At 40.2% G+C, this 12283-nt stretch overlaps 1 protein-coding gene across 1 annotated transcript; it reads right to left on the minus strand.

The window, feature by feature from the left end:
* Window positions 1-2795: 2795 nt before the first annotated feature.
* Window positions 2796-6501, minus strand: LOC128430552 (butyrophilin-like protein 1). The gene is made up of 5 exons (XM_053416653.1): window positions 6438-6501; window positions 6114-6287; window positions 3423-3764; window positions 2936-3223; window positions 2796-2857 (listed from the first exon to the last, which is right to left on the minus strand). Exons 1-5 carry the CDS (start codon window positions 6499-6501, stop codon window positions 2796-2798), a joined length of 930 nt encoding a protein of 309 aa, XP_053272628.1.
* Window positions 6502-12283: the final 5782 nt, after the last annotated feature.

A 12283-nucleotide genomic window follows, 5' to 3' on the forward strand; every position in this document is an offset into this window, starting at 1 on the left:
TTTGAGACAGGGAATAAAAAAACAGGAAACTACTCTGTATAAGTTTCCATTTAAGATAGAACAGATAGAACATAAGTAATCGGAAGCTCATAAAAGATTCTGCCAGGAATATAAAAGTTACTTTTCAACGACTAAATGTAGTTTTCCACGACTGACAGTGTTGGGGGAATCCATGTAACCCCTGAACCAGAAGAAATATATCAAAATAAAATCACAGAACAGGGAGATCAGACACCAATTCCTTTTATATTTAATATCTTTATGAATTTACTAAAAAGCTCAGATGAAATATGTCTGCAGAAGAGAAACACATCATTTTTCAAATCTGGATTTCTCCTGCTCTAACAAACCACTTGTATATTTGTCTCATGTCATTTAATCCAACAAGATGAAATGACATGAGACAAATATACAATAAATCAACTGATGAGATCAAATTTAAATGTGGATTACAAATCACCAAATATTTATCAAATGTACAGTTGTTTACAATTTGTGTGAAAAAATCTATAACATAATGCATTTTAAATGTTTTTAAATCCTTAAAAGTATTGGGGCGGTGTGGCCTAGTGGCTAGAGTGGTGGCTCTCCTTTGTTTATATATATACATATAAACACTGTTTATAGATTATAATACATATTCTTGTATGAGTCTTTTTAAATGTATATATATGTATGTGTCTAATTTACAGACATACAGTGCTGTAGATATAGCAGCTATATATAATATATGCATATACATTCCTCAGCAAATGATTAAATTGATTGATATTCATTCACTGTGTTTTCTTGCTCTGTTCCGTCATGGTCCCAGGATTTCTCTACTGGGTTTTTTAAAAGATTAATTGTTCTCATTAAAAGTTCATCGTATTTGTCATTTTGTTTCTCCACAGATTGTCTGGTCTTCGTTATGATTGAATTCAGCTTAGTTCTCTTAATTCTTAGATTAGTTTCTTTTTCATTTACTGAGATATTCTCCATCAGTCCTTTGTTCCCTTCCATGTGTTTTTCCTGTTGATTTTTCAATTTTTTTCCCGATTGTTTTTTCGGTGGTTTTTCCAGTTGTTCTTCCAGTTGTTCTTTCAGTTGTTTTTCCAGTTGTTCTTCTAGTTCTTTCATTGTTTCTTCAAGTTGTTTTTCCAGTCCTTTCATTTCTTTTTTCTGTTCTTCTTTATGATCTTTTTGCAGTTTTTCCATTTGATTAATACAGTTTTTTATTTCTTCTTCACTAGATTCTACCTTTTTCATAAGACCCTCTTGATCTTCTCCTGGTTCATCTCCACGGTCCGTCTTTGAAGAACCTTTTAAAAACACACCACAGTCAAATAAAACTGTCTTTATATAAGATGAATGGTCTTTATATACAGTGTGGCATCACGAGAGGACGTGTGGTAGAGGGGCGTTATGTTCCTCTCCGGGAGTGGCTACCACGCCACAAAATGGCTGCCGGGAAAACTACATCTCCCAGAATGCACTACTCAGAGAGGTGCAAATGCCCCAGCCCTCTGATTGAAGCTGGAGCTCAGGTGGGGAAGAGAGAGAGAACGAAGGAGTGGAGAAACCCACCAAGCAGCCGGCATCAGACGTGGCACAAACTCAGCTCGGCGTCGGGGGAACTTTGATCTTACAACTAAGTTGGGAGGATCCAAGGGAGGAGCAACTTTATGGAGCCTATGTTTTGTCTTTTGAAGAACTCTTATGTTTTGCTTCCTGAACAACTTTTTTGTTATTTAATAAACCGGATCCTTCGTTTGAAAGAACTTTTACCTGCTCGGTTCTTTTGTGACTCACGGCCCTACACCCTGCTTGTTGGTCAAACCTCTCGTGATACCACAACCGTCACTGATCATCTTTATATACAGTCACTGATCATCTGTATATACAGTCACTGATCCTCTTTATATACAGTCACTGATCATCTGTATATATAGTCACTGATCCTCTTTATATACAGTCACTGATCATCTGTATATATAGTCACTGATCATCTGTATATATAGTCACTGATCCTCTTTATATACAGTCACTGATCATCTGTATATACAGTCACTGATCCTCTTTATATACAGTCACTGATCATCTGTATATATAGTCACTGATCCTCTTTATATACAGTCACTGATCATCTGTATATACAGTCACTGATCCTCTTTATATACAGTCACTGATCATCTGTATATATAGTCACTGATCATCTTTATATACAGTCACTGATCATCTATATATACAGTCACTGATCATCTGTATATACAGTCAGGATGCGTCAGGATTAACTAGAACTTACGATGTTTCAGTTTCATCACAGTAAACCCAAAGACAACAGCAGCGACCATGAACAGACCCAGACCAACCAAGGAACCATAAGAACCACGAGAAGAGCAGGAACTGAAGAACTCGTCTGAAATCAGAAAACACACAAACACTTAAAATCAAACCAGAGATGTTTCCACACATGAACTGTGTAAAATATCATCTGGACATTTCCTGGAGTTAGTGTTTCTCATGTGAAGCAGGAACATGTCAGGAACACATCAGGAGCATGTGATGAACACGTCAGGAACATGTCAGGATCATGTGAGGAACATGTTAGGAACACGTCAGGAACATGTCAGGAACACATCAGGAGCATGTGAAGAACACATCAGGAACATGTGAAGAACACGTCAGGAACACGTCAGGAACGTGTCAGGAACACATCAGGAGCATGTGAAGAACACATCAGGAACATGTGAAGAACACGTCAGGAACACATCAGGAACACGTCAGGAACTTGTCAGAAAAACTTCACGAACATGTTAGGAACACGCAAGAACATGCCAGGAACACGCCATGAGCATGTGAGACACGTTACGAGCATCTGAGGAACATGTCAGAAAAACATCAGGAACATGTCAGAGCTTCAGTTCCTGTTTTTACATTCATGAATCATGTCTACCTGGAACATGTATGGTGGTCTCTCTGGTCTGGTTGATTCTCAGCTGTTGGACTCTGCAGATGAAGTTGTTGCTCCTCCTCTTCTCCACAGTGACTCTGCTGCTGACCCTGTAGGTGCCGTCAGGACCTCTGAGGCTCTGAGTGGCTCCAGCAGAGATGAGACTTCCCTCAGTGTCCAGCCACAACATCTGCGGCTCTGGAAACCAGCCGTCCGACTCACACAGTAGAACCACGGCTCCTGTTGCTCTGTCAGCCGCGGCTAAAGTGACGCGAGGCGAGGACCCGGCGCCTGGTGAGAGAGAACACAAGTTCACACCAACCGGACTTTAGAGGTAACAGAGGACAAAGAGATGTTATAGACTTTGTATCTGAGGAGGGATGTGTCCGATTAGAACAACAATCAGCCAACTATTAACCTCCTCCATGTAAGCAGATGGGACATGCGCCCAACTAAGAAATCAATTGGCCGAGCTTAGCAATAAACTTACCAACTAGAAGCTCCACCCTGGATTCTCTTTTGGTTTCCGGAACAAAGCATCTGTAAGTTCCGTTATCAGAGAGTTTCACCCGAGAGAGATTCAGTGAAACGTCTCCGAGCTTCAGTTTGGCGATGGACACTGACGTTCGTCCTTTGTAAGATGGATGCTGGTCGGACACAAGCTCCTCCCCCTCATGCCTCACGTGGACATACCTGGGGTTCAGGTCCCATCTGGACCACTCCACTGTCATGGCTACAGCATCCACGGCCGGTTCCAGGTGACACGGTAAAGTGATGTCATCACCCCATGTCACCACTACTGGATCCATCCGACCAATCACAAGAGACTGATCTGGTGTCAACAAAAATTTCGGAGATGACGTCTTTATATACAGTCACTGATCATCTATATACAGTCACTGATCGTCTTTATATACAGTCACTGATGTTCTTTATATACAGTCACTGATCATCTGTATATACAGTCCCTGATCATCTGTATATACAGTCACTGATCATCTTTATATACAGTCACTGATCCTCTTTATATACAGTCACTGATCATCTGTATATACAGTCCCTGATCATCTGTATATACAGTCACTGATCATCTTTATATACAGTCACTGATCATCTTTATATACAGTCACTGATAATCTTTATATACAGTCACTGATCCTCTTTATATACAGTCACTGATCATCTTTATATACAGTCAGTGATAATCTTTATATACAGCCACTGATCGTCTTTATATACAGTCACTGATCATCTTTATATACAGTCAGTGATAATCTTTATATACAGTCACTGATCATCTTTATATACAGTCACTGATGGTCTTTATATACAGTCACTGATCCTCTTTATATACAGTCACTGATCATCTTTATATACAGTCACTGATCCTCTTTATATACAGTCACTGTGTGTGTCTATACATAGAGTTTACCTGTATATGAGCAGATCAGCAGAAAGACTGAAGCAGTGAAGAAAGTCAGTTGAAGTTTAAACAGAAACATGGTGAAGATCTGAAAATGAAAATAAGATGATTCAGTAACATGTGACCAAGAAACTTAACAATTGGATCAAATAAACTTGAATCAGGAAGATTTAATAATTTATACCATTGAAATGTTTGAGTTCATTATTTTTTGTGTTATTTCAGACCCATAAGTGCATATTAGTATAAACAAAACAACTCAAGCAGGAAGTGAACAAGTTAAAAACACGTTAAACATTAAAACAGTTAACACAAGTTATTGTCACCATCACGTCAACGTCCCACAATAAATACAAGTTTAAGTGTAAAATGAACAACTGACCTCAATTTTACTTTTCTGATTGTGATCGAAATCAAACCAACCGTTTAAGATTTTACACAGTTTAAAACTTATATCTTATTCTCGATGTTTATTTTGATATAAGTAAGTTACATTTTTATAACTTATTTCAAAGAATAAATGTTCACAAGGTCACGCACCTGTTGTATTAACGCTGCAGCTCAGAAGAGATCACCTGACAAACTGCTGGGTCAAAGTCGAAACTAGAAGAGACACACCTCTGCCACGAACATTCATATTTTTATAGTGTTGAAGCAACAGATAAAAAGTCCTGGATCCGTCCCCTGATTGTGTGTGTGTGTGTGTTTGTGTGTGTGTGTGTGTGTTTGTATGTGTGTGTGTGTGTGTGTGTCTGTGTGTGTGTGTGTGTGTGTGCATGTGTGTGTGTGTGTGTGATTTGTGAATATGGGCTATACAAATAAATTTGGATTGGTTGATGATTGATATACATACACATTTATTCAAACACATATATATACATATACAACTATATATATTTTTTTAGATATATATATATTTCATTTTTTCATTTATTCATTTGTTTAATGGCAGCAAGTCCAGTCTGTTTCAAATACATTTTATTCGTTTATTGCCTTTGAGACCAAGTAACTACGTTATTTACATTTCTTTAAATGAAGAACTGAAGGAAACAATAAAAACAGTTTGATTCAGATGAGAAAAGACTAAACTCTAAAAAAAATCATTATAAATCAATGAACATAATTAGCGTCGTAAAATATCAGAGTCAGGATTAAAAATGTACAAAATGTAGAGTGAAGCATCTTTCTGTCGTTACACACCAAAGATTCTGATCACGTATGATCTATTACAAGTGAAATTACTTTTTACAACATAGCACATGTTGGAACTCGCCTCCACCAAACAGCAGATTTACACACATCCGATCAGATCAGATATTTAAAGTTGTTCAAGAGGACAGAACCAGGATTCATGAGGTCACAGGGACGTTGACCCTTGACACTCAAATCTAATCAGTTAATCTGTGAGTCTCGGTGAATATTTGTAACAGAATTGAAGGATTCCTTCAAGGTGTAGATCTCTTGTTAATAATGGGGTAGATGGACAAAAATCCGTAAACTTGAAGTAAGAAAAACTACTTTTTTGATATTTTTAACAAAGCAGTTGAATATTTTCTCAGATTGATATTCAAGCAGGATCGTGAGAATCCTAATAGTTGTCTCTCTCCAGCATTTTCGACAGTTTACTGAAACACTTGTCTGTTTTCTCCCAGTTTTCTTCTATTGTATTGATCATATTCTCAAAATCAAACTTTATGTCCTTCATCTTTGTCTGAAACTCAAACACCTTTTCTTCTCTAAAGACTCCTCCCTCCTGACAGTGGGATCGGTCCTTCTCCAGCGACTCCAAATGTCCTTTGACCTTCTTCAGCTTCTCTGTGAAGACGTCCCTCAGCTCCAGGAACATCTGCTCAGATTTCTGTCCAGCATAGTTCAACTCTTCCTGCAGCTGCTGTTTATTCTCGTCCGTTGTCCTCTGTCTGTTGCTCTCACCTAAAAGTACAAGACAAGTTGAATGTAAAGTGCGTCTTTACAATCGGAAACTCATAATGAACTGGAAACATCTGAAGAGAAGAAACAGTTTTTCATAATCTTCATTGTAAATGATGTCTTTAATGTTTTATTGTTGTGGAAACAACCTACGTTTCTCTGCTGCGTCCAAATCCTGTAAGAGTCGTTTGTTTTTCTTTCCTTGAGTAGAGAACATGTGGAAATCCAAAACATTTAAAATCAAAATTTCAATGTGAACAAATGAGCTTGAAATCTATTGATGTATATTAACAAAATCATTTCCAAGTTTTAAATAATGAAGAGCATGTCAAATTTTTGATGTTTATCTTACCTGCACATTTACAGCCTCCAAACCATCCGATGAGAAAACCACCAGCGACACCAGGAAACACACAAATGAGAACACAGTACACAGAACAAGACAAAACTGCAGCTGGAAAAAATAAATCAGAGACACAACTTGAATAAATCATGAGTTAGTAAGACAGTGACTTTATTTTAGCAGACCGGGTCACTCTTACTTTCTGTGACAGAATTCCTCCTCGAAATCTGAAAACAGAAACATCACATGTAAATGATTGATTCACAAAAAGAAAAGAATGAAGATGAGAAAAGAACACTCGCAGTGAGAACCTCGTCGGCTTCGTTCTCCGTCGGCTGAGGCTGGTTGAGTTCCTTCGTTTCTGCAGAGAAAAGGTTTGACATGTTATTATATACCCTTCAATAGACAATGCAATATACATGTATATGTATATATATATATATATACTGTATTATTACCACAATCATTCTTATTTCTCCATTGTGTGACTAATAAAGGATTATTTTATATGACGAAGCTTACAACTGTAAATAAAAATGGTTGACATGACGTTTCCTAAAAGTGAAGTCAAAGCCTCTCGATCGCCCCCTGGTGTCTGGCTGCAGTATAGATCATTAACCTCCTCCATGTAAGTTGATGGGACATGGACTAAACTAAGAAATCAAGGTAGACGTGATGTTTGTTCAAGTGTTTCTCATCAGTTTGGTTTGAATTAGTTATTTGATGATTTAAAAACAGGCTGAGACGTGAGATGATTGAAAAACTTGCAAAATTTTCAATTTAATTTGTACATAAAGATCCTCTTTATATACAGTCACTGATCATCTTTATATACAGTCACTGATCCTCTTTATATACAGTCACTAATCATCTTTATATACAGTCACTGATCCTCTTTATATACAGTCACTGATCCTCTTTATATACAGTCACTAATCATCTTTATATACAGTCACTGATCCTCTTTATATACAGTCACTGATCATCTTTATATACAGTCACTGATCATCTTTATATATAGTCACTGATCATCTTTATATACAGTCACTGATCATCTTTATATATAGTCACTGATCCTCTTTATATACAGTCACTGATCCTCTTTATATACAGTCACTGATCATCTTTATATAGAGTCACTGATCCTCTTTATATACAGTCACTGATCATCTTTATATACAGTCACTGATCCTCTTTATATACAGTCACTGATCATCTTTATATACAGTCACTGATCCTCTTTATATACAGTCACTGATCATCTTTATATAGAGTCACTGATCCTCTTTATATACAGTCACTGATCATCTTTATATACAGTCACTGATCCTCTTTATATACAGTCACTGATCATCTTTATATACAGTCACTGATCCTCTTTATATACAGTCACTGATCATCTTTATATAGAGTCACTGATCCTCTTTATATACAGTCACTGATCATCTTTATATACAGTCACTGATCCTCTTTATATACAGTCACTGATCATCTTTATATACAGTCACTGATCCTCTTTATATACAGTCACTGATCATCTTTATATAGAGTCACTGATCCTCTTTATATACAGTCACTGATCATCTGTATATACAGTCACTAATCATCTTTATATACAGTCACTGATCATCTTTATATAGAGTCACTGATCCTCTTTATATACAGTCACTGATCATCTGTATATACAGTCACTAATCATCTTTATATACAGTCACTGATCATCTTTATATAGAGTCACTGATCCTCTTTATATACAGTCACTGATCATCTTTATATACAGTCACTGATCATCTTTATATACAGTCACTGATCATCTGTATATACAGTCACTGATCATCTTTATATACAGTCACTGATCCTCTTTATATACAGTCACTGTGTGTGTCTATACATAGAGTTTACCTGTATATGAGCAGATCAGCAGAAAGACTGAAGCAGTGAAGAAAGTCAGTTGAAGTTTAAACAGAAACATGGTGAAGATCTGAAAATGAAAATAAGATGTTTCAGTAACATGTGACCAAGAAACTTAACAATTGGATCAAATAAACTTGAATCAGGAAGATTTCATAATTTATACCATTGAAATGTTTGAGTTCATTATTTTTTGTGTTATTTCAGACCCATAAGTGCATATTAGTATAAACAAAACAACTCAAGCAGGAAGTGAACAAGTTAAAAACACGTTAAACATTAAAACAGTTAACACAAGTTATTGTCACCATCACGTCAACGTCCCACAATAAATACAAGTTTGAGTGTAAAATGAATAACTGACCTTTAAAACCATAACTGTTTTTATATCTTTATTTTGATTTAAATAAGTTACGTTTTTACAACTTATTTCAAAGAACAAATGTTCACAAAGGTCACGCACCTGTTGTCTTAACGCTGCAGCTCAGAAGAGATCACCTGACAAACTGCCGGGACTAGAAGAGACACACAGACGTACGAAAACAACAACACATTTGATCTTATGAGATTCAGATATTTAATTTACATACCCTGAACCAAACAATGCAATAGAAACTGACCATTTCAATTTAATGTGGATTTTCTGTTGAGGCTCACTTACCTGTTGGGTACGTTCAGACATTAGCTGAGTAAAGAGAATAGAAGCCGATGACCCAATAAAATAAACCAGTTTGTACTTTAACCTTCATTATCTATGCCCTACGAGAACGTTTTATTATATCAAATAAATCATCAACACTTTATTACTTTATTGTTTCCAGGAACTCAAACTTTCACCAGTTAGACCTTTCTCAACGGATTCAACACCAGTGAAAAGTACATAAAAGATAAAAGACGAAAAAGACAATCAATCAATCAAATCTGATTTACTTGTTCAGCATTTATATGTAAACAATGTGACAGCGGGCTCTAAAGAATAAAAGCTTACATCCTCCCCACCCCCCCTCTTCTCAGTGTAATGTAAGGGCAACAACCACGAGAACAGAGGTGTAGCTGTTTGGGTTGGGAAGGAGGGAGGGAGGTTGTTAGGGAGATGGATGGGCAGGTAGGGAGGTAGGAAGGTTAGAGGGCATGTAGGAAGGTTAGAGGGCAGGTAGGGAGGTTAGAGGGCAGGTAGGGAGGTTAGAGGGCATATAGGGAGGTATGAAGGTTAGAGAGCAGGTAGGGAGGTTAGAGGGCAGGTAGGGAGGTTAGAGGGCATATAGGGAGGTATGAAGGTTAGAGAGCAGGTAGGGAGGTTAGAGGGCATGTAGGGAGGTATGAAGGTTAGAGAGCAGGTAGGGAGGTTAGAGGGCAGGTAGGTAGGTATGAAGGTTAGAGAGCAGGTAGGGAGGTTAGAGGGCAGGTAGGGAGGTTAGAGGGCATATAGGGAGGTATGAAGGTTAGAGAGCAGGTAGGGAGGTTAGAGGGCATGTAGGGAGGTATGAAGGTTAGAGAGCAGGTAGGGAGGTTAGAGGGCAGGTAGGAAGGTTAGAGGGCAGGTAGGGAGGTAGGAAGGTGGTTAAGTAGGGAGGTAGGAAGGTTAGAGGGCAGGTAGGGAGCTAGGAAGGTGGTTAGGTAGGGAGGTAGGAAGGTTAGAGAGCATGTAGGGAGGTAGGAAGGTTTGAAGGCAGGTAGGGAGGTAGGACGGTGGTTAGGTAGGGAGGTAGGAAGGTTGGAGGGCATGTAGGGAGGTATGAAGGTTAGAGAGCAGGTAGGGAGGTTAGAGGGCAGGTAGGAAGGTTAGAGGGCAGGTAGGGAGGTAGGAAGGTTAGAGAGCATGTAGGGAGGTAGGACGGTTAGAGGGCAGGTAGGGAGGTAGGATGGTGGTTAGGTAGGGAGGTAGGAAGGTTAGATGGCAGGTAGGGAGGTAGGAAGGTGGTTAAGTAGGGAGGTAGGAAGGTTAGAGGGCAGGTAGGGAGGTAGGAAGGTGGTTAAGTAGGGAGGTAGGAAGGTTAGAGAGCAGGTAGGGAGGTAGGAAGGTGGTTAGGTAGGGAGGTAGGAAGGTTAGAGAGCATGTAGGGAGGTAGGAAGGTTAGAGGCAGGTAGGGAGGTAGGACGGTGGTTAGGTAAGGAGGTAGGAAGGTTGGAGGGCATGTAGGGAGGTAGGAAGATTAGAGGGCAGGTAGGAAGGTAGGAAGGTAAGAGGGCACGTAGGGAGGTAAGAAGGTTAGAGGGTATGTAGGGAGGTAGGAAGGTTAGAGGGCATGTAGGGAGGTAGGAAGGTTAGAGGGCAGGTAGGGAGGTAGGAAGATTAGAGGGCAGGTAGGAAGGTAGGAAGGTAAGAGGGCACGTAGGGAGGTAAGAAGGTTTGAGAGCAGGTAGGGAGGTAGGGAGGTTAGAGGGCATGTAGGGAGGTAGGAAGATTAGAGGGCAGGTAGGAAGGTAGGAAGGTGGTTAAGTAGGGAGGTAGGAAGGTTAGAGGGCAGGTAGGGAGGTACGAAGGTTTGAGAGCAGGTAGGGAGGTAGGAAGGTTAGAGGGTATGTAGGGAGGTAGGAAGGTTAGAGAGCAGGTAGGCAGGTAGGAAGGTGGTTAAGTAGGGAGGTAGGAAGGTTAGAGGGCAGGTAGGGAGGTAAGAAGGTTAGAGGGTATGTAGGGAGGTAGGAAGGTTAGAGGGCAGGTAGGGAGGTAAGAAGGTTAGAGGGTATGTAGGGAGGTTAGAGGGCATGTAGGGAGGTAAGAAGGTTAGAGGGCAGGTAGGCAGGTAGGAAGGTGGTTAAGTAGGGAGGTAGGAAGGTTAGAGGGCAGGTAGGGAGGTAAGAAGGTTAGAGGGTATGTAGGGAGGTAGGAAGGTTAGAGTGCAGGTAGGGAGGTAAGAAGGTTAGAGGGTATGTAGGGAGGTTAGAGGGCATGTAGGGAGGTAAGAAGGTTAGAGGGCAGGTAGGGAGGTAGGAAGGTTAGAGGGCATGTAGGGAGGTAGGAAGGTTAGAGTGCAGGTAGGGAGGTAAGAAGGTTAGAGGGTATGTAGGGAGGTTAGAGGGCATGTAGGGAGGTAGGAAGGTTAGAGGGCAGGTAGGGAGGTAAGAAGGTTAGAGGCTATGTAGGGAGGTAGGAAGGTTAGAGGGCAGGTAGGGAGGTAGGAAGGTTAGAGTGCAGGTAGGGAGGTAGGAAGGTTAGAGGGCAGGTAGGGAGGTAGGAAGGTTATAGAGCAGGTAGGCAGGTAGGAAGGTGGTTAAGTAGGGAGGTAGGAAGGTTAGAGGGCAGGTAGGGAGGTAAGAAGGTTAGAGGGTATGTAGGGAGGTTAGAGGGCATGTAGGGAGGTAGGAAGGTTAGAGGGCAGGTAGGGAGGTAAGAAGGTTAGAGGGTATGTAGGGAGGTAGGAAGGTTAGAGGGCAGGTAGGGAGGTAGGAAGGTTAGAGAGCAGGTAGGCAGGTAGGAAGGTGGTTAAGTAGGGAGGTAGGAAGGTTAGAGTGCAGGTAGGGAGGTAGGAAGGTTAGAGGGCATGTAGGGAGGTAGGAAGATTAGAGTGCAGGTAGGGAGGTAGGAAGGTTAGAGGGCATGTAGGGAGGTAGAAAGATTAGAGAGCAGGTAGGCAGGTAGGAAGGTGGTTAAGTAGGGAGGTAGGAAGGTTAGAGAGCAGGTAGGCAGGTAGGAAGGTGGTTAAGTAGGGAGGTAGGAAGATTAGAGTGCAGGTAGGGAGGTAGGAAGGTTAGAGGGCAGGTAGGGAGGTAGGAAGGTTAGAGAGCAGGTAGGGAGGTAAGAAGG

This window comes from Pleuronectes platessa, chromosome 23 (assembly GCF_947347685.1).
Source record: "Pleuronectes platessa chromosome 23, fPlePla1.1, whole genome shotgun sequence".
NCBI lineage: Eukaryota > Metazoa > Chordata > Actinopteri > Pleuronectiformes > Pleuronectidae > Pleuronectes > Pleuronectes platessa.

Bases quoted from the DNA above. Each gene is read 5' to 3' on its own strand.
- LOC128430552 (XM_053416653.1), bottom strand. From the start codon at position 6,501: ATGTTCTCTACTCAAGGAAAGAAAAACAAACGACTCTTACAGGATTTG. The intron at 6,288-6,437 runs GTAGGTTGTTTC...TTGTACTTTTAG, and splicing joins TTTGGACGCAGCAGAGAAAC to GTGAGAGCAACAGACAGAGG. The intron at 2,858-2,935 runs GTAGACATGATT...CATGTTCCTCAG, and splicing joins GACCACCATACATGTTCCAG to ATGCTCGTAACGTGTCTCAC.